This window comes from Mastacembelus armatus, chromosome 20, assembly GCF_900324485.2.
Source record: "Mastacembelus armatus chromosome 20, fMasArm1.2, whole genome shotgun sequence".
NCBI classification, from domain to species: Eukaryota; Metazoa; Chordata; class Actinopteri; order Synbranchiformes; family Mastacembelidae; genus Mastacembelus; species Mastacembelus armatus.
Window position 1 is genome coordinate 18,128,418 of NC_046652.1, and position 22,002 is coordinate 18,150,419.

Below are 22,002 nucleotides of genomic sequence, written 5' to 3' on the forward strand. Positions count from 1 at the left end.
TGATTTCATGACACTTTCTCAAGCTTCAGCCAGACCTGCTTGAACTTGGGTGTGTCAGCCTGGAAAATAACACGGAGATAGCTCAAACAGAGCAGTTCTTCCCATAACTGTAAAGTACCGGATCATTTGTTGACTTACAGAAGAGTCAGCGTTCGGTAAGTACGGGATGTTATTTTGTCATTGTCACTTGATTAAAAGTCAGGTTTCATGCAAATAATGTGTTTTCACCTGGAGTGACAAGCCAACAGTTGTTTAGTTCAGTAGTTATGAGCCTAACACCTGTGAGTTGGCTGAAATTTAATTTTTGTTTAATTTGAATTGAAATAGTTAAGTAAATTGTTATTATTGCATAAACAATTAATATAGTAATAGCCATGCCTCACATCAAGAAGGTTCCTGGTTTGAAACCCATCAGGGACCTTTCTGTGTGGAGTCTGCATGTTCTCCCTGTGCTTGTGTGGGTTTTCTCCAGGTACTCTGGTTTCCTCCCACAGTCCAAAAACATGTATGTCAGGTTGATTGGTGACTCTAAATTGCCCATAGGAGTGAGTGTGAGTGTGTGAGGTTGTTTGTCTCTATGTGGCCCTGTGATGGACTGGGGACCTGTCCAGGGTGGACCCCTGCCTTTCACCCAGAGAGAGCTGGGACAGGCTCCAGCTGATCCCTGGGACCCTGGTTAGGACTAAGGGGGTCTAGATGATGGATGGATGGATGGATGGATGGATGGATGGATGGATGGATGGATGGATGGCCATGGCTACCACCAATCTGTGGAGAGATGCTCTGCCAGTAGTCACAGATTCTTTTCAGAGGCTCACAGGGGGTGCATGAGGTTTTGTCTGCTCTGACGTTATAGACACACACACACATATGCATAAAAATATCTATTTGTACATACATTCATATATGCACAAGGTGCAGCTTTTTCTCACACCCAAGCAGGGGTAAAAAGGTTGGAAATCACCACTGTATTGTATTTATGTCAGGGGATAGTTTTCATGCTTCTGTGGAGATTCTCAGTCGTCCCGGTTAAGTCATCTAGAGGCTGAGTCATGAAAACTGGACTTCTAGAAAAATCTCAACCTCTAGATAGTTTTCATTTTGTTCTCAAAAGGCTCTTTTGCAAAGTTTGTAGTGTAAATTCCTCTTTAGCCAAACCAGGAGACACTGGGAGACAGTATTTATGCAGAATTTTGGGAACAAACTTCCATTCATAGTGCAGTTAAATATGTTAATCTTAAAGTGTTCAAAATGCAGTTATACATGTCATCTTCCTGACACTGTTTATATAAAGATGAATACACACTTATATTATATTACTTACTCAGATTATTGTTGTGAGTTTTAAATGGCTTGTTATTATGAAGAAATGGTTTACTGATTCCTACTAGCTGCAATTATTTATGTTACATGTAATTAGAAGCTCATTTTCTCTCATTTTGTTCAAGTGAACAGATTCTGCAGTACAGTTTTACGTCACTGACCATTAGTCTGCCGTCATTTCTTTACATCAGACAATGGCATCGTCAACCCCTCTGTCCAAGGCCAACACCAAATTCTCTCTGCAGTTATTGAAAAAGCTGAGTGAGGAGGACAAGACTGCAAACATCTTCTTCTCTCCATTCAGCATCTCGTCAGCTCTGGCTATGGTGATGCTTGGGGCTGGAGGCGACACAGCCAAACAGATATCAGAGGTACAAAACACACACACACACACACACACACACACACACACACACACACAGAGTAAAACACAGGCTGTGAATATGAACAGCAGAAAAGTTACAGTTCATATGTTTACACCCATTTGGACCAAAGTCTTTATACAGGCATGCGGTCAAGAAGTTAGTGGATCCGGTTCACCACATGGTTGGACTTTTGCCACTATATTATTCCAGCGAGGGAAAAGCAGGGATGGGCTCAGGTTTCAAGCTCTGCCACATGTTTAGAATCTGGGGTTTCATATAAAACCAGCACACAGTTGTATTTTAAACTGTGCGTTGTAAAAAACATATGTAGTAATTGTTGTGAGACACAGAATGGTGCAGGGCAGGGCTTGTTTGGTCAGAATTTTTCACTCTGAAACTTTAACCTAACTCTCTGACAGGTGTGGCAGTGATTACTCACTCTGTCTCCCAGCAAGTACGGAGGACATCTGATCTGTTCTGACTCAGATTTAAGCAAAAAGGATGGCTAAATTTCTCTAGTACATCACAAGAACATTCAAACTATGTGGAAATTACTTTTAAGAATCAGCTTTTACCTGTAAAACATATGATGAGTCTATGAAATTACATAATATTCTCTTGTATTTCATTAATCCAGGAGTGCAGGGGGACAGCATAAAAATCAGCTTTATAAATAATTTAGTTTTAGATTTGTTTCATTTAACTGCACACACTGAAAATGAGGCAACCTGGTTTGAATTAACCGTGCACTGTGAATAAAGTCTGGTCTTGGTCCCAGCTGTCACTTGGGAACATCGATGGTGTAACAATTGCCTTTCAGCCAGATGTGAGGTTGACAGATGCAGCTGAACTGCACAAAGTGTAATCGGGCCTGTCATCAGCTGCACTGAAGGAAATGTGACGTGTTAATATACTCAATATAACGTTACAGAGATATTTATGTTTATACACACACACACACACACACACAGAATGTGAACTTAACAATGATCCTACTGATAAACTCCCATTTGCACACTCAGGTCCTCTGCTTTGCTGAAGCACAGCCACCAAATCCAGCAGAAGTACAACAAGAGATGCAGACGAAGTCGGCCAATCAGTCGCAGGTGCAGATGAGGATGCAGATGCGAACACAGATACAGCAGTCCAGCAGACTGCCAGGGTATCTGCGCAAGGTAGCAACAAAATCAACAATAAAGAGATAATTCATGTTTAGGGTGGGTGGTGTCTTCCGCTGACAGAATATAAGATTTTGGTTCCAGAGTATTTCATGTGTCTTGGAGATGTAGAAGTAAGCCTTAATGTGAAACAGCAGAACTAGCAGATTTACACAACAGGTGGGAAATTTAGTGGTTTGATGCACCAGGAAAAGTAGACCATCTGTTTCTTTAATTTCCTCTGAGAGGACTTTGTCAACAAACATAGGAAGGGAGTGAGCGTGTGAGTGTGTAAATACTTTTCATAATCTGCAACTCTTTGTCTTTCATTTGTCACAGTGTGTCTTAGTTAAACACTGGTCCTCTCTGGCTGTTTGCAGTGCCTGAAACCCCAAGAGTGTCAGGAAGAGGTCCACGCTTCCTTTGCCCAGTTGCTGAGTGAACTCAAGAAGGCAGATGCTCCATATGCCCTGAGTGTTGCCAACAGGCTGTATGGGGAGAAGTCCTACCAGTTTCTTGAGGTGAAACTGTAAATGATACAGAAATAATCTTTATGTAAATGTAAAGGATCTTTACTCGCTCTAAGTCCAACACATTCATTCCGTTCCACCATTAAAGCAAAGCAGCTACGTTTTCAGATGAGAACATTTGAAAGTTGGAATTAGTAAAATAATTTCAAAATACACTACACCTTGTTTTGTCCAGCACTTTTCAAGTGACGGGTGAAAAAGAAAAACACAATATCATATGAAGAACAGCTTAGAAGAGCAAAATAAATAGCTGACAAAAACACCTGGAAGATGAATTCAATCAAAGATTATTTATTACAGATGGATTAATTCAACTGGAACCAGTAGATTTTGATGCAGCTCAGCATCAGACCTCCTCTGAATTGTGGTCTCTATTAATGCTGCCTTTATTTTGGAGTCATAGTGTGATGTTCTCATGATTCCAGGACTTTTTAGCAAGAATGAAAAAGTTCTACAGCACTGACCTGGAGTCTGTGGACTTCAAAACCAAGGCGGAGAAGGCGAGGGTCAACATCAATAGCTGGGTAGAAAAACAGACACAAGGTAAATCTCCAAACTAAGCCTTTTGCATCTCATGAATCAAACTGCAGTCACACATAAAAGCCATTAAACCTAATTCTTCAGTGCTTTCAGACAGTTTTTGAATTGTTGTCACTTGGTAGAGACTGGTTTCATTTGCATCAAAGGAAAAGATGCATTTACACCTTCTGTGAATCCTAATGGATCACTCCTTGTCCTTTGTTATGTTCTGTGTACAGGTTACCATGGGCATAAATTAAATTTGCAGTTATTTCCAGTTTTTCCTGTTTAATTTTCCTTAACTATGTGATTTGCCTCAGGGATGTGAGAAATTGTAGATTTCAAAACTTAGGTGCAGACAGTTCAGTGCAATTAATTCAATAACTCTTTAATTAGTTCAAACTGAAGTGGCCTGAGATGTAAAAAAAACTGTATAGGAGAGTATGACACTATTTGGTGCTCATGCTTTTACTTTGGCTGTGTGTGTGTGTGTGTTTGAATAAATGTGAGCATCACTTTAAGGGCTTGAATGGCCTTAGCTCCTGACCCAGCACATGCATACCTACATCATGGCATCTACTTGTAAGGCATTTTAAGCGAGTCCTGGGTCTCAGACAGCTTCTTGCAGTGAGTTAGAGCATTTTGTATATCTAAAGTGATGATCATGCTTTGTCCTTGAATTCTTTTTACAGGAAAGATTAAAGACCTGCTTGCCAAGGACGTGGTGGACAGCCTGACTCGGCTGGTGCTGGTCAATGCCGTCTATTTCAAAGGCAACTGGAACATACAGTTCAAAGAGGAGGCTACTGTTGATGCTGAGTTTAGAACGAATAAGGTAACGCTCCATTTACCTGCTAATCACAGGTAAAACTAGTTGTCTTAAGTGCCACATGACAGGAAAAATAGTCTTAGCTACCCCACTAGTAAAAATCCTCCAGGGTTTTCTGTGCCTAACTAGGTCTGCGGTGGTTCAATATCTGATCCAAGTAAAAAAATGTAGCATTCACTAGCTGAACAAGTGGTTTATCTGCTCAGTGATAGAACCATCACCTAAAAATCCGTCTCTGTTCATAGTGCGACTGTTGCAGCTGTTGTTACATCATCCAGCGACGTGTTGCTACTTGCTATCAGGCCATAGTCAGGATTTACTGCATAGACCTCTGCTGTCATGGTTACAATAACAAACATGGGGCGTTCCTGCTTCACGCTAAAATCACAGTTATGTTTAGAATGACTTGGGTCAGAACAGTCACTGTTAGTTTGTTCCTAGTGTGAGAAGACAGACACATCTTTCCTGTGATGTTTTAGGATTTCTTTCACCACTCAGGAGGGAAGCACAGATAGTTTGTCTGGACCTCTGGATATTTTACTGTGTCACCATTGCTTGAAACAACATGTCCTGACCAACCCAGCCCATAGCGTTGTTTGATTCCAGTCCATGTAGTGTGGGAGGGCACGCCTACTTTCTATTCACACCTATGATGTGTCAGAAAGTGTAGACTGAATCTAACATGTACCTTAGTTTCTTAGGAAATGATGCCCCCCATTGTGCGCCATTCTGCTTCAAGTTACCTGGTTTCCTGACGGGACAGTACAAACTAAACTAAAACATTTTCCATTAGTGTAAACTGTGTAAACAGTGCTCGTGCACAGTGCTGGTGGCTTTGCAGATGCACCATGTGTTGTATGTGTCTTTGATGGAGGAATGAGAGACTCAGCTGATCCTCTTGATGGATGGAGGGAGATGAGCTTATCTCAGTTTCCTCAGGAAGTGAAGCTGCTGCTGGACTTTCATTATAAACCGAGCTGGTGTTGAGGGGCCATGAGATTCTCCACCAGGTGGACACCAAGAAATTTGGTGTTCTCCACCAAATTTCCACAGAGGAGCCAGCAATGGTCACTGCAGAGTGGTCACTCTGTGCCTTCCTGAAGTCCACATCCATCTCTTTCTTTTGATCCATGTTCAAAACCAGGTTGTTGAGTCTGCACCAGTCCACCTCCTCATCATTGTTGCTGATGAGCCCCATCATGGCCATATCATCAGTGAACTTATGAGTGTCTAAACAGCAGAGGACTGAGCACAGAGCCCTGTGGTGCTACAGTACTCAGTATGGTGATTTTAGAGATGTTTCACAGATCCAGACTGACCGAGGTCTCTCAGTTAGGAAGTCCAGGGTCCATTTGCAGAGGGAGATATTCCGGCCCAGCAAGCTCAGTTTTTCTAACACATGCTTGGGACTGATGGTGTTGATGCCTGAACTGAAGTCTATGAACAACATGTGAACACAGGTATCCTTCTTGTCCCAGTGCCAGGTGGAACGTGGTGGCGATGGTCTCGTCTACTGAGTGGTTGGGTTCAGTCCTCCTGGTCTTTTTTGTGTCACTGCTACAGGCACCACTGATGTCCTGTTGTTGGTGATGGCATGGATGTCCTGCCATAAGGACCCTGTCCCCACTGTCAGTAAAGGGAGTCTATGTACTTCACTTTTTCCATGGCCTGGGACACTTTGGCTGTCACTGCTCTCAGAATTTCATCAGAAGATCATCCCATCCTGGAGTTTTCTGGGCTTTATAAAATATAATAATAACAATTATATCATGTGACTATTATAGTATGAATCTATAATGTAGAATAGAACCACACAACAAGGACTCATGGTGCATAAAATTGTCCAAAGCTACAAACATGAATTATAGTTTTATAGAGTCTGAGCTTGAAAAAAGAAAAGTGCTTGTTTTGTTTCCTGTTGCTTCTAGAATGACACTAAACCGGTGAAGATGATGTGCCAGAAAACTAAATTCCCTCTCACCTTCATTCCTGATGCTAACTGCCAGGTAATGTCCATGTTCTCTGTATGTGATTATGACATTTTTCATGAGATTTTCATACCATATTCCAAACAACAACATGCTTCGGGCTAAAGAAACCACATCATCTATACATGAAATTCAATTAAAAGCAGAATTACAATTCTTCTGGGCAGATCTTAGAGATGCCGTATAAAGGGAAGGACCTAAGCATGCTCATCTTCCTGCCCAATGAGATAGAGGACGATACAAACGGCTTGGAGAAGGTAAGACACAAAAAGATACACAATAAACAAAGGTGCAATCAACAGACTAATAAATGATGTTGTATCCATAACCAGCTGGAGAAAGAGCTAACCTATAAGAAGTTTGTGGCGTGGACCAGTCCAGACGTAATGGATGAAACTCAGACGGAGGTGAAGCTGCCTCGATTCAAGATGGAGGAGACGTATGACATGAAGAATGTCCTGAAAAGAATGGGCATGGTCAATGTTTTTGATAGCACAAAAAGTGACTTCAGTGGTGAGATACATATTTCATTACAGACATAGCTACAGTAGATTTCAAGTAAAGTATTGTGTTCGGTCAAAACTTTCTAAATCCTCTGGATACAGGCATGTCTCCAGCCAACGACCTCGTCCTCTCAAAGGTCGTCCACAAGGCTTTCGTGGAGGTCAACGAGGAGGGAACTGAGGCTGCTGCTGCCACTGCTGCCGTCATGGAAGAACGTGCCCTAATAGTTCCATCCACCTTCGTCGCAGACCACCCCTTCCTCTTCTTCATCCGACATAACCCCACCAAGAGCGTTCTCTTTGCCGGTCGATACTGCTCCCCAGAGTAAGCCCTACTGTAACCCACTGTTTATCTCGCACATATGGGCTGATCATGAGACGGGCCACCCCGGCACAAACACGTAATAGATCCCCACCTGTCCTACATCAGTCCAAGAGTCACAGATTGCATTTGTTTTGTGTCTTTTTGTGGACATATTAAAGGCCCTCACCTCAGAGTCTCTTTGTGTTCGTTTCACATCTCTTTGTGGTCATTTTGTGTCTCTCTATGTGTGACATCTCTTATACTGGGGCAAGTTTTCCATCTTTTTTTGGTAGTTTCAGATTTTTCCGTAGCCACTCTTTGTTTCTTTTGGCAGTTTTATGCTTTTGTTTGGTAGGTTTGCATCTTTTTGTGGCCACAGTTTGTTCGTGGGCTGCTGGGGTTGACAAGAGTACCTTTGTATTACTGTAGATGTAAATCCCGTCAGTCCTGCTTATATGTTTAAATTCACATCTCATATTTTCATATGTTCAAGTCTGCAGAAAATGGCTCTGTGCAGTGCACTCTCACATTTACACTGAAAACTACAAAACCTGCAGGTGTTGACCACGGTCTGTTGCTGGCAGATGTGCTTGAACTGAATCCCAAAATCTTAACAAACAGATTTTCTGAGGATTATTTGCATTTTAAATAGTTTTTGCTTGTGCGGGATAATCACTGTGTGTCCTTTTGCTATCTGAGACCAGCACTTTCTGGTCTATAGAACTGTTGGTCCTACACATCAGAGTCCACAGAAGACTTTTAAATGCAGTTTTACCATATATTACATTGAGGATGAGTATAAGATAAGAACATATTACCAGATTAATGAATCCAGACTATTTCCTTCAATTAAGGTATGCATCCCTTTGCTTGTACAAATTAAATAAAGGACTTAATCACTCCGTGCCCTGCTTTGTTGAATTTTATAAATCTGTGAATTACAATGCAGTTTGCATGCTTCATATTGGATCTGTATTGTATTTCCTCTACATGCTACAACACTGGGAGGCCAGAAGAGGGCGCTGCACACACAGTAATACCTCTAATACAAATTTCTTAGTTTCTTCTGGTATTCTCTAAAAAGACTTACAGTACAAATCCTAAAACTTCACCAGCTTATTAATTACTCTTTCGGCAAATGCCATCACTTAATCTGAACATATATGTTATCAAATATTGATCAGGTCTTACAGGCAGGTAGAACAGGGCTCAAGCACCTTTCGTACTATTCTGATGCGAAGCGTCACTGACCTAAGCAATCAGAAAGTCAGGTCCAATCAAAAGACAAAGAAAACCCATCACCAGGGCTTTAACACAAGGTCACCTTTCCCCACTCATCTGTCAAATCTGTGCATCATCTGTTCATGTCATCTGGTTGTCTGTTAATGAATTGCAGCTATTTCCTTTTTTGCTTGGCTGCCCATTTCCTGTTTGTTCGGCTCTGGCTTTGGTTTCCTGTTTTCCAGGCTCTTTGTGTGATTCAGCCATCTCATCAGTGCTGTCAGGCTACTTTGGACCTAAAGGAAGCAGCGACCACTCCATCAGTGCCAGTCCCTTCTCCAGCTATTGCGTTAATGCTTCACAGGGAGAACATGCAAAACTCCACACAGAAAGGCCCCTGATGGGTTTCAAACCAGGAACCTTCTTGATGTGAGGCAGCAGTGCTAACCACTAATCCACTGTGCTGCCTCATGCTGAGTAATATTTACTATATGCTTTTGTGTTGCACTTTATCCATACAGCTGAATAAGAACTTCCATCTGATTCTAAATGTGACTATGTTTTTGCACAGTGTAAATGATTACCACAGAAAGCTTCCTTTTAAAAACGGTTTTTCCTTCCACATACACTGAGAGTTGGTCCTTTAGGTTTAATAAATAACTCTGGATATTTAAAGACTGTCGGTAAGGTAGCCTCAGAACAAAGCCAGTGCTGATAAATTGTGGATTTTGTGACTTAGTATGTGTTTCATAATCATTTTTATTGAAATGACTTGATTTTATTATTGACAGTCCCTATCTTCCAAACAGTATTACATGATTTCATTTTGGTCTCTGAACTTTTACTATTGGACTGCGGGCACGTCTAAATCCATAAGATTAGCTCATCAACAGGCCGGTTTCAGGAGGTAGGGTGATAACCTTCAAAGTTCGTTAGGTTGTTTTTGACCTTTGGCCTTAGTGTTGGAAATCTTACAATCTGACTTTTACACTTTCATGTCTAGTAAATTAACTAAGCTCGATGCCAAAGAAATCTCTGTTGAGTCAAGTTGAGGAAAAACAGTCAAAGTTGCTTGGTGTCTGGTCATATCACATCCATCTATGACTTCAGCAAAGTATTTAATACACTTCTTCTATTTCATCCACAGTGAAGTGATTTTTTAACTTCCCCACACAGAGACGACAAAGGATAAAGAGGATCCTCTGCTGGGACACAGTGTGTTCTTCATGTTCTTCATGACAGAACAAAGAAAGGCTTAAATTCACATGTTCACTAAGAAAACACGCTTTGTTTTTCTAGAAAAAACAACTAACAGAACAATACGATCCAAGCGACCAGTCACGATCACGTTGTCTGCAGTAGAACAAGTGTTTGCTCGGGGTCACCGTCTAAAACAGACAGCACCTTCTACTCGTCCATCCATTGGAGGAGGAGAACAAGTGTTTTCATCCTCTCGGCTTCCGTACCATGACACATAAGAACGCGGAACTGTTTCGGGGCGTGTCGGCTACAAAAACTGGAGCTTCAGGCTGAGCTGCACCTTTGACGAGGACTGTGGATCAGAGAAGACCTGACAGTGAGTATGAGCCTCAGTCAGCTGGTGACGGCAGGATCGGGTTATTGAGAGTGTAGACACACACACACACACACACACACACACACACACACACACACACACACACACACACACACTCTGTGCATAGTTATTTACACTGTCGCCTAATGTATTGCATTCATTTAGTCTGTGACGTCATCAAGCGATATATTAACCCTTTCCGCTGTTTTTCTTCTTCTTCTTCTTCTTCTTGTCAGGTTGCACTGAAATTAGTTTTAATACCTGCAGGATGTTTTTGATGCACCTTGGCATTAACAGCACCGAGGATGGATCTGATCCCACTACAGTCCCTAATGATTCATGACACCAACCTGCTTTACCTGTAGTGTCCCAGTACTTTAAAAAGCTTTAATTACCCAGGCTGGTTTAATGTTTGCTGGTCTAAAGACCGGAGCTTTCTGGGTCGCATGTTGTCTAACTAGTCTGTGGACAGTAACTAACTGTTCAGTGGAGTTTAGTCCAGTTAGTGAGGTACAAACATTCATTCTCTGCTCTCGCTCCTTTAATAGACACGATGGCATCACCGACCCCTTTGTCCAAGGCCAACACCAACTTCTCCCTGGCTCTGCTCAAAAAGCTGGGTGATAATGACCAGACCACGAATGTCTTCTTCTCTCCGTTCAGCATCTCGTCAGCTCTGGCTATGGTCATGCTGGGGGCTGGAGGCGACACAGCCAAACAGATGTCAGAGGTACAAGACGTGCACACACACACACACACACACACACACACACACACACACACACGCCAGCAAATTGCAAGGAGTGGCACTGTAGGCCGGTGCACCTGGTCTAATCTTTACTTTGAGCAGGTTTCTTATGAAATGCAATACCTTAAAACTGAAATTGCCATGAAGCTGATGCAGTGCTCCTGTGAGGTCAGTGTGTCAAAGGTGACAGGGGTGAAAGGGATATGTGGAGCACTGCACACCCATATTCAGTGTGAATCACCAGATTATCTTTCAGTGTCAGCAAAAGTGACAAATATCCAACATGTTCGCACTGTGACTAGGTTCTATGGGAGTGAGCTGGTCTGTGTCCTGTTACCATAGGAACACAACACAACACGTAATATGGAAGAGCAAGGGTGATAAAGCTCCTGGTACAATAAAACAGTCTGCACATCTTTATCAGCTCCTATTATGTGAAGCAAAGTGGGTGTCATATGGGAGTCATTCATTTGTAGTCCTCTACAATTGCTCCCTAAAGATTAATTTATATTATAATAGTTATAACACAGCTCTCACTGTGCTGTGCTATGTGGATTGAGAACAGAGATGTTTTTGAATTTCTGCCTGTTCGGTGGCTCATAGAGTAAAACAGAAAGACCCTCATGCAGAGTCTGTACAGCAGAGCAAAAAGAAGAATGACTTTGGCACTAACAAACAAATGCACAGAGCGTATTAAGTTGAACTAGTTGGAATGTATATAGGTGTAAAACAAGACTCCTCTGTAAATGATTGCTAAAGCAGAGTCACACCCAGATAAGTTGGGTTCGTAGGTAAATGAGTCGTATATGTGGGAAAGGAATGGCCTCACCCTTCATCTGAAAAATGCATGTGTGAAACAACTTGTCTTTTTTTTTTGGAATGAATAATCAGAAGATGATGGATTTCTTAGGTAGTGATTACACAACAGATGTTAGAAACATCTGTTTGAACAGCAAGAGCGCGGTTCCACAGTGAGGGGTTGTGTGTTCAGGAGATAAGAGTATTGTCTTTGTCTTTCCTTTAAGAGCTACTCTGTCTCCTGGTTCAGTGTAGGTAAGGTTCCCACCTGGCTCAGGGACCAACCAGCCTCCTATGTGAAGGTGTTTGCTGTTCAGAACGAAGAGCCATGATACAAGCAGGGTTTGAAATCATTGTGTTTCAGCCAAATGTGAGCACTGTAATGCATTGATTCATTCCTTAGACCTTTCACAAGGTGATGTGCAAAGTGCCAGTCACCATCAATAACGGGGTCAGTGATTGTTTTTAAGTTGTGTCATGAGTTGTGGCGATTTAAAAACTGCAGAGGCTGCAGTAACATTTAGCAGCCAGTTGCCTGGAAGTCTGGTTGTGTGAACTAGGTCTCCTCACTTGTTTATTAGCTAGTCAGCCAGTGTGCTGTGGAAATATCACGATCGAGACGTGGGGGTCGACAACAGCATCACCTGAATTTTTAGGACTTGGCTTATCTTCTTACCGAGCACCAACACGATTATTGGATCCAGTGTAAAAATGTGCATACATCCGTGTCTATGTGCTGCAGTATAGTGGCAAAGTCGGCTTTTGGATGAAGCCGTCCAAAAACCGTTTGCTTCCCTGGTCTGACAACACCTGACACCTGTGTGAAGGTTCCTACCTACATCGGGACTGAACCCAATAGTAACATAAAATACATAAGGTAACCCAAATGGCTCTGACAATAGTACTAGACTGAAAACTGTCTGAAATATATGTTATGCCATCTAAAAGTGAACTATAACACTCAAGTTTAGTCAAATTAGTCTGGACAGTGTATTAACGAATCTCTACAACCCTGTCGGATAAACTCACATTCCTCTTCATCTACACATCATCATCATCCAAATGTGTGGCCCTTGAGGACCAGGGTTGGGAACCACTGCACATTAGACTATGCTGTCTACACTTTACACCATTGTTGGGTTATAAATAAGTTTATAAAACAGTTTTCTCTTATAGCTGGTGAACCTCTCCCAAGGTGTGCTAGTTGACTCTGGAAAGGTTCAAAGAGCAACTTACCAGCAGCTGAAAAACTGGTTATTGGAGACTCTTGGCTGAACTTCAGCCAAAATTAGCTGGAGTGTACTCAGGGTGTGGTCTGCCTGGGTATGGCACCTCAGCTCACTATCACACAAAGAGACGCAGTAACAGGGTGAAAGTTGTGGCTGAACATGTGAAAGTCATTGAAAAAATAACTAATAATTGTCCTTTAGTTCGTTATGTGAGGATTTTGAGTTTGAAGATGGTCAGTGGACAGTGTAAACCCCAAATATATCAAACTATATCTGGTTAGCTGTTTTTGGCTTTATATTTGATCCATGCTCCCAGGCCGAAGGTAGAAGGTCAGCAGAATACTGTTTGAGCTGTTCGTCACAGCTAAGATGGTATCATAACTTACAGCGAACGCTACCAACTGCATCCCCAGGTCCTCTGCTTCACTGTGGCAGAGAAGCCAAAACGTGCAGGACCACCGCAGAGCCAGATGCATCAGCAGACGTCTCGGCAGACCAAACTGCCACCGCATCTGCAAAAGGTGGTGACGAGGCCAGCGGTACAGGAGTGATATACTAACTGAGGGACATCTTACTAACAGATGGTCGGGGTGGGGTCGTGCGGTGAGGGAATTCTTAGAGGACATTTTAAGTTGTTTTTCTAATCTGGTTTTGCTCCACTGGGCTGCTGTGGTGACCTGACTCTGGAAACACGGTAATGCAAGGGAGCAGTCCTGCTGTCTACTGAGGGTTTGGTGTTCGCTGTGCGACATTATTACAAAATATACACGACTGTAGTTTTCTTTTAACCGTCCCTTCCTGGTGTCCTATTTATCTCTTCTTTGCAGCTGCTGGAAGCTCCAGTGTGATTAGACTTAACCCTTAATAATTTTTAAATATGGCATCACATCAAGACATGTAGGAAAATCAGCTACGCACAAATTACGCTGCTTCCCTTTGTCCTGACTGGTGTATTGCTCTGATAACCCTGTTGTATAAAAAAACAAATTTAACAGACATCACGTCCACTGAAGATAATTTGTTTTGCTGAGTTGGATGCACCAAAACATACCATCAACTGTTTTTATAGAAAATGTGGACTTTTTGAAAATAACTACACATTGACTGATGCTCAGTGTAACTACACTTATCATTTAGCTGATTTAACAATTGAACTATACATTTTAAATGTGTCAACCATCATCAGTTACATTTAGCTCCTTTTTGCAGCATTTTATACATCATCTATTTCAACTGTACCTTTGCAAATAACGTCATGGTGGAGGGTTAATATGTGCTTTCATGTGAATGTTTCTGCAGAGGCTCTCCAAAGCTTTGGTCGGGTATTTTCAAGGGTTCTTTAACCCCTTACCAGACACCAGCCATTTTTGCTCATAACCTGAAGAATAAAGTGAAAAAGGGTTACTGTTTTGATCACAGTCATAACCCTGGTTTCTCTTGAAAGGTAACTGTAAATTTTATAACCAAAAAGTCAACAGATATTGAACCATGAGGATGGAATAAAGACCCTTTGATTGGTATGAAAGGATGTTTGCTCAGTCCCAGTGTGAAAAACCACAGAGTGGAGAGGATTTAGCAGAGGGCCCACAACCAGCTGGGCAATAGGAGAGTGACATGTTCATTATTTCATAATTGATATACCGAAATAGCCCGACCAGGCACTCCGTCATATCTGCCTGGTGTAATCCTCAAGGAATTCTCTTGGCTTGTGGGCAAGGCACAGCTAGCACAACACACCAAAGGGAAGGAGACGGACAGATAAATACCTAACATTACAGTCAGTTCTACAAACCACATGGAAATTATTAAAACATGGGACGAACTAACCTGGAAAATCAGTGATGGCAACAAAACACCAGGCCCAGGCCAAATATATGTTCTTAATAATGGACTGGACAACCCTAACCCTTCACATGCAGACAGAAAAACAACTGTCATTGTTCACTGCTGTGTCCAGTTGTCCAGTCCTTCACAGGACACCAGTGCAGTGGACGACAACGTCAAGTATGCAAGACCATGTGTATGTGAAGGACCAGAGACAGCAACAAATACATTTTGGCTGATGGTTTAAAAGAGGAGTGTAAGACGACCAGAACGAGGGAGTGACCCTCACCGCCCACATGATGTCCAGATTTAGTCATGACCGACATGTTAACACCTCCACAGTGGTTAATTTAAATACCCAGGACTCCCCATCAGTCAGTCAGAACTGGAAAGGCTTCTCAGATCAGACCTCAACCAAGTCCAGCTGCCACTGCAGATATACCAAAGGTCACAAACATGTTTTGCATCAGCCATTGTTTTCTGGCCTGTAAAAACAGAACATTAGACATGTGAAAACACCTAAAGTAGGTTAGTGTCTCATTGACAGTATGGTGTCTTGTAAGGGTTTGAAGGAGTGCACCTGTACATTAAAAATATATATATAACTTGTAATCTTTCCCTTTAAGTGATGAGAAGGTCATTCATTTTCTGTCTAGTAAATCATTACAGACCAATGTGTGTTACACCAGGTCTAATGCTGATTCCACTTGCTTTTCTAAATTTTAAACACCTTTTTAAAGAGTAACTGATTTACATGAAAGATCTACAACAACATACATTAGGAAATATTTTGGCCGAGCAACTGCCTTCTCCATGTAACATGGACAAACATGAGGCATGGAGCACAAAAGACGACAATCTACAAATAAAAGATTGATTTTTTTTTTTGTCAACGTTCTCGTCACTCAACGGGCAAGTTGACCACCAGACCGGTCTAATGTAGTCAAAATATTAGACTGATCTAACACCGACTGTCTGCTTTGTCACCAGTGTCTGAAAACTCAGGATTGTAAGGACGACGTCCACGCTAGCTTTGCCAAACTGCTGAGCGAACTCAACAAGACAGATGCTCCATATGCCCTGAGTGTGGCGAACAGACTGTATGGAGAGCAGTCCTACCGGTTTGTTGAGGTCTGTGTGTTTCAGCGTGTGTGTGTGTGTGTGTGTGTGTGTGTGCATTGTTTTGATTAGGCGTGATTTTTCGTTGACATATTGTTAGTCTGGGGTGATGAAGGAGAGGCTCATGTAGGAATGCTAACTCTGTTGTAAAAAAAGAAAACTTCAAATGAGGCAGTACTTGTCAAAGTACTATCGTGATTGTAAATATGTTGTTGATGGTTCCAGGATTTCTTAGGAAAAACCAGGAAGCTCTATGAAGCAGAGCTGGAGTCTGTGGACTTCAAAACCAGCTATGAGGCAGCGAGGCTTAACATCAACAACTGGGTGGAGAAGAAGACACAAGGTGGATCAGTCACACAGACTTTACCTTCCTGAGAAAGATCTTGGGTTGACATCCACATTGCATTGACATGAAAACCTGCACGACTTCATTAAGCCATGAGTTTATAGGATTTAATTAAGATGGACGGTTTTTTTAGCATCTACTTAAATTCTGAGCGAATCTCTTTCCATCAAGGGCAAAATATTTAGTATTAATTTGGAAATGCAAGACTCATCTATGTGTTAATACATATGATTTAAGTCGTTTTTGTGGGGGGGCAAATGTGACAAAAGAGCTCAACATTTCTGCCCAATTTGTAGGTAAAATTAAGGATGTGCTGGCCAGTGGCGTGGTGGACAGTTTGACCAGGCTGGTACTCGTTAATGCCATCTACTTCAAAGGCAACTGGAACAAGCAGTTTAACGAGAGTGCCACAACTGACGCTCAGTTCAGACTCAACAAGGTAACGCTACTCAACTAACGGCCACTGAAAACATAACCTGAAGTCAAGACAGTTCAGGCTACTTTTTGTTTAACTCACCTCGGCACATGCCTCAGTATGACTGATCTGATGAGATATTGCTTTATACATCGACAGATGATTCACAGAAGACACAAAGGTCGTGACACTGGGCTTTCCACAGAGTAATCAAAAGTCAACTTTGAACTGGCTGACAAACAGTTGCACCCACATTGAGTAATTTCTGTACCGTCACACAAAACACTGTTGATTTCAACATTCAGACAATAGTCACCGAGTGTAACATTCTGCAATAACAAAAAGCATTTGATTCATGCACCTTATTGCAGCTTTCAGGGATCTGCAGAGTTTGTTAGAGAGGCTGAGATGTTTTCCTGTTTGTTCACAGAATAACACGAAGCCTGTGAAGATGATGCACCAGAAGACAAAGTTCCCTTTAACCTTCATCCCTGAACTCAGCTGCCAGGTAATTAAACAGTCGGTTAGATGACCAATAAATGTAGGAAGCCACTAATGACCTAACATGAGCTTTGTGTGTTGCACCATAAGCTATCTAGTTAGCACACAGAGATAGCTACCAGATAGTCGGACTGATTTTCCTCTATTTGACAGATCCTAGAGATGCCTTACAAAGGGAAGGAGCTCAGCATGCTCATTTTTCTACCCAATGAAATAGCAGACAATTCAACGGGTCTGGAGAAGGTAGGAAACGCTCGAACTTGAACATCTTAAGAAACCACAAGATACGGACGAAGTAATAACTTGATTTTTTTTTTTTTGTGCCACCCCAGCTGGAGAAGGAGCTGACTTATGATAAATTTGTGGAGTGGACTCGTCCAGACATGATGGATGAAGTTGAGGTTTGCGTGGGCCTGCCTCGATTCAAGATGGAGGAGAAGTACGACTTGAAGACTGTACTGGTCAGCATGGGCATGGTGGACGCCTTTGACGAAAGAAAGAGTGACTTCTCAGGTTGGACATAACCGTGGATCAAACCCGATTCGTGAGGGTAAGATCAGTATTATTTTTATTAAAAATGTTCTCTTATCCTTCTGTTTCGTGACAGGCATGTCTCCAGCCAACGACCTCTTCCTCTCAAAGGTCATCCACAAGGCTTTCGTGGAGGTCAATGAGGAGGGAACTGAGGCTGCCGCTGCCACTGCTGCCATCATGATGCTGCGTTGTGCCATGCGTCCAGCCACCTTCGTCGCAGACCACCCCTTCCTCTTCTTCATCAGACATAACCCCACCAAGAGCGTTCTCTTTGCCGGTCGATATTGCTCCCCTAACTGAGTGTTACTGCACTGCAGCAGTGTTCATTGCTTCAACAGATCCTGAGATATATATATGGCCCTGTTTGCTGCTGTTTCTTACTCTACTCCAGTTAACCTCTATAATAAGAGCTCAGTTTGTCCTATTTTACGCCTTATACTGTTCATCATATGGATACTTCATATCACACTGTCCATTAAAAGCCTTTTTCAAGTGCCAGAACTGACATCAGTCGAACCTTTATACCACATGCAGCTATGATGGTAGCAGTATTTACGGAGCCTGCAATTCTATAATATTAAATCCTGGCTTTACCAAAGACCATGTGATGAAATCAGATAATCATATAGTCTTTGGTGATTATGTGAAGTGCAGTTAGATGTAATTGTACCATTGTGCATACACTGACTATTGGCCATAAAGAGCAAGATCTTATATGAAGGTATGAACTGGCATTTTTATGTAGCTCTATGCATTATGAAGGTGTGTGGTTTGCAATTATGGTGTGATGCATTAAAAAATGTCTCAGACCAGTCATATGTGTTCAATTGTATTAATTTGCTATGAAAACGTATTTGACATAATGTTGAGGCTAAAGGCAAAGTGAAATGTAGGAGTGTTTGTAAATGTATTAGAAAGGAGAAAGTGAAATAGCCCATTTACAAAAGTATCCAGACCCTTTACTCAGAACTTAGTGGAAGCACCTTTGGCATCAGTTACAGCCCCCAGTCTTTTTGGGTGTGACACAACAAGCTTTGCAAACCTGGACTGGAGGATTTTCTGCCATTCTTCTTTGCAAATCCTCTCTAGCTCGGTCAGGTTGGATGGGGACTGTAGGTGGACAGGTCTTCAGGTCTCTCCATAGATGTTGGACAGGGTAAGCCAGTCCTGTGTTGTCTTGGCTGTGTGCTCAGGGTTGTTGTCATGTTGGGATGGTATTGGGCAGCTGATGAGAGGTTCCTGGTTTCCTCCAGACATCAGGTTTAGAATTTGAGGCCAAACAGTCCAGTCTTGGTTTCATCAGACCAGAGAATCTTGTTCCTCACAGTCTGAGAGTCCTTCAGCTGCTTTTTTACCAAACTCCAAGCGGGTTCCTGAGAGAGTGAGGCTTCTGTCTGGACACTCTGCCATAAAGCCCAGATCAGTGGAGGCTGCAGTGCTGGTTGTTCTTCTGGTCAACCAGCTCTTGGAAGAGTCCTGGTTGTGCTAAACCTCTTCCAGTTGAGTATTATGGAGTCCACTGTTCTCCTGGGAACCTTCAGTGCAGCTGAGGTTTTTGTAGCCTGTTGCTCTGTGCCTATGAACAATCATGGCTCTTTCCTCTGATATGCATTGGCAGCTGTGAGGTCTTCAGTAGGGAGGTGTTTCCAAATCATGTCCAATCGACTTCATCCAGCAGAGGTGGACTCCAGTCAAGGTGTAGAAATATTGTTTTTCACTTTGTCATTATGTGGTACTGAGTGTAGATTAATGAGAAAAACATGACTTGTAGTATCAGGCTGCACAGTAAGTATCCTCAGCTCCTCTTGCACTGATAGAGTCTGTCAGGTTTCAGCAGGGGGCGATGATGCTCCGCGGGTTTACAGTCCAACAGTGACGAAGAAGAAAAGCACTTCCTATTGGCGTTAGAGCCATAAATGAGCTGACAGGTCTCAGGTGGTCTGCACATCCCAGCTGTTTGGTTGGTGATGGAGGGGCTGATATCGAAGCTCACAGAGAAGCGCGTCCTGGTCACGACCTCCCTCGTTATCCGACTGGCTCTGCTGGTTTATGGGGACTACCAGGACAGGACGATGGCGGTGAAGTACACGGACATTGACTACCATGTGTTCACAGATGCTGCCAGGTTCATTACTGAGGTAACAGCTTTGGGCCGGAGCCGTGGCTCACCCGTGTTGCCAGATTTGACAGATAAGACCCAGTTAGAGCCAAGAGCGCGCCAGCCGTCCCCAACGTTTCCATACGGTTTATAAATATTTTCAAATAGGAAGTCTTTCAGATTGATCTTAGATTAAACATTAGAAATCAAACTTTTATTATACTGCACACTAATAATGCAATACTTCACTTAGTGCTTGGAAGAATGGGCAGAAATACATCATCTAATATAAAACACTGACCACTTCACAGAAAAGCTGCTATCCACGAACTAACTGCTCATTCAACGACTGTTACACTGACAAGATCCTGCACAATTAGACAGATACTAATGCTCAGACAGATGCTCAGACAGATGTTCAGAGGGATGCTCAGACAGATGCTCAGACAGATGTTCAGACAGATGTGTATATCAGTTCTCCACAACTGTTTTCCAATTAAATTTGAGAGTTTAACAATATTAAAAAGACTATTAATTGGGAGCCACATTGTTGTTATTAATTTGTCCAGGGTGATTTAAACGGATAAATAAAACAAGACTTGCACGTTAGACTCTGGACTTCAAGGTGAATGAGCATCATCTTTACGTGACTGAAGTTACAGCGTCTGAAACTGCCTTTATCTTTGAACCGTGGAGTCTCTGAGCTACATGTGGTCTGTTTGGAGAAAACCTGTTGGCTCTGAAATAAAGATGATGATACTGACGTACAAATTAAATCCTAAATTTCAACAACAGAGAAAGTGTAATTCTCTTTTTTTTTAATGTGGGGAAACTTTATCACAGGGCAAGTCCCCCTACAACAGATCAACCTACCGCTACACCCCTCTTCTGGCGTGGCTTCTCACCCCCAACATCTATGTCACCATGATGTTTGGAAAGGTCCTGTTCATTATATGTGATGTGCTGTCAGGGCTGCTCATCCACACAATCCTCTGCCTGCGCGGTGTGGACTCTGAGGTTAGTCTGGTTCATTTCTTACCATTACTTCTGGAGTGAAGGAAATCCTGATTTTAAACTACAGTCAAATATGCATCTTACATTTAGTTTTGTAGGGAGTTTAGAGGCTTTTATTTGTGTTTAGACTGCACGTCGTGTTTCGTCTCTGTGGCTTCTCAACCCACTTCCCATGGGAGTGTCCAGTCGAGGGAATGCTGAGTCCATCCTGGCAGCCCTAGTGCTGGGAACATTACTCTGCATGCAAAGTAAGGAGGTGTGAGTTTTGTCCTGGCTGGTACCTCTCCAAATTATTTTAAGTCAGTTCACTTTAGAACTGCAATTGTAGACATCCATCCATCATCTAGACCCACTTAGTCCTAACCAGGGTCCCAGGGATCAGCTGGAGCCTATCCCAGCTCTCTTTGGGTGAAAGGCAGGGGTCCACCCTGGACAGGTCCCCAGTCCATCACAGGGTGCAGTTGTAGACATTTAAAATTAAATCTACATAATTAATTTGTAAAGTTTTAATCTGGTTTCCACTGTCAGCACATTCTTCATATTTACCGGTGATCTCCTGCTTTCTTCTGACACTGCACAACTCATCATCCTCCTCCTCCTCCTCCTCCTAAAGCTATGCATTTTAAACCATTAGTTTCTTCATCCTTCACCATCAGACACTGCCCTCTCCTGGTCTCAGACAGACATCCTCACATATGCAACAACAGTATCCTCACTTGCACCTGTCTTCTCATGTTCCAGTGATCACATCACTGAATCTCCTCCACCTTCACAGCCCTCCATGAAACTTTATCAGCTGATTCATATCATCTCAAACATAGGGGACGACAAAACCTTCTCGACATTAAATTCTGTATTTGTTCCTTTTTCCCAGCGTTAATGGTTCATGTAGCATAAATATGTACAGTATGTGTTTTTGTGTGTGCCTGTTAAAGACCTGTGTAAATAATATGAATTATTATTATGAGAGCAAATGGGCTGTCCAGATGAAAAACTAAATTAGCACATACTCATCTTTCAGTCTGGATGGATTGGTGCACCTGTATTGTCAATATTGCTAA

At 42.4% G+C, this 22,002-nt stretch overlaps 3 protein-coding genes and 1 long non-coding RNA gene across 8 annotated transcripts in view; 3 read left to right on the top strand and 1 right to left on the bottom strand.

The window, feature by feature from the left end:
- On the top strand, positions 1–7,714 carry LOC113121897 (leukocyte elastase inhibitor-like). The gene is made up of 10 exons (XM_026292772.1): positions 1–155; positions 1,515–1,694; positions 2,711–2,863; positions 3,226–3,366; positions 3,801–3,918; positions 4,587–4,729; positions 6,652–6,729; positions 6,879–6,968; positions 7,044–7,224; positions 7,317–7,714. The coding sequence occupies exons 2-10, from the start codon at positions 1,518–1,520 to the stop codon at positions 7,541–7,543; spliced, it is 1,308 nt and encodes a 435-aa protein (XP_026148557.1). The 5' UTR covers positions 1–155; positions 1,515–1,517; the 3' UTR covers positions 7,544–7,714.
- On the bottom strand, positions 6,325–13,818 carry LOC117152787 (uncharacterized). Its single transcript, XR_004463344.1, has 3 exons — positions 13,477–13,818; positions 13,098–13,202; positions 6,325–6,461 (listed from the first exon to the last, which is right to left on the bottom strand). It is a non-coding gene; the product is annotated as an uncharacterized LOC117152787 (long non-coding RNA).
- The window catches only part of LOC113121898 (leukocyte elastase inhibitor-like), a 15,642-nt gene continuing 3,824 nt past the window's right edge, over positions 10,185–22,002 (top strand). The window contains exons 1-10 of one of the 4 annotated variants that reach the window (XM_026292773.1): positions 10,185–10,315; positions 10,864–11,045; positions 13,504–13,611; positions 15,905–16,045; positions 16,259–16,376; positions 16,676–16,818; positions 17,225–17,302; positions 17,449–17,538; positions 17,628–17,808; positions 17,903–18,129. In XM_026292773.1, coding sequence (XP_026148558.1) covers positions 10,869–11,045; positions 13,504–13,611; positions 15,905–16,045; positions 16,259–16,376; positions 16,676–16,818; positions 17,225–17,302; positions 17,449–17,538; positions 17,628–17,808; positions 17,903–18,129 — 1,263 coding nt within the window. In that variant the 5' untranslated portion in view covers positions 10,185–10,315; positions 10,864–10,868. Of the gene's footprint in view, positions 10,316–10,863; positions 11,046–13,503; positions 13,612–15,904; positions 16,046–16,258; positions 16,377–16,675; positions 16,819–17,224; positions 17,303–17,448; positions 17,539–17,627; positions 17,809–17,902; positions 18,644–22,002 lie in introns of those variants that run through there. The other 3 variants (XM_026292776.1, XM_026292775.1, XM_026292774.1) reach the window with 3 other exon arrangements.
- The window catches only part of pigm (phosphatidylinositol glycan anchor biosynthesis, class M), a 13,220-nt gene continuing 10,929 nt past the window's right edge, over positions 19,712–22,002 (top strand). For both annotated transcript variants that reach the window (XR_003294793.1, XM_026292778.1), the window contains exons 1-3: positions 19,712–19,967; positions 20,771–20,944; positions 21,069–21,189. Coding sequence is in view for 1 of the 2 variants with exons in the window: in XM_026292778.1 (XP_026148563.1) it covers positions 19,797–19,967; positions 20,771–20,944; positions 21,069–21,189 (466 nt within the window). In the remaining variant the exon portion in view is untranslated. The remainder of the gene's footprint in view (positions 19,968–20,770; positions 20,945–21,068; positions 21,190–22,002) is intronic.

Excerpts from the sequence above, each read along its gene's own strand:
- LOC113121897 (XM_026292772.1), top strand. The coding sequence starts at position 1,518 with ATGGCATCGTCAACCCCTCTGTCCAAGGCCAACACCAAATTCTCTCTG. Across the intron at positions 6,730-6,878 it reads TTCCTGATGCTAACTGCCAG|ATCTTAGAGATGCCGTATAA; the intron begins GTAATGTCCATG and ends TCTTCTGGGCAG. Across the intron at positions 7,225-7,316 it reads CACAAAAAGTGACTTCAGTG|GCATGTCTCCAGCCAACGAC; the intron begins GTGAGATACATA and ends CTCTGGATACAG.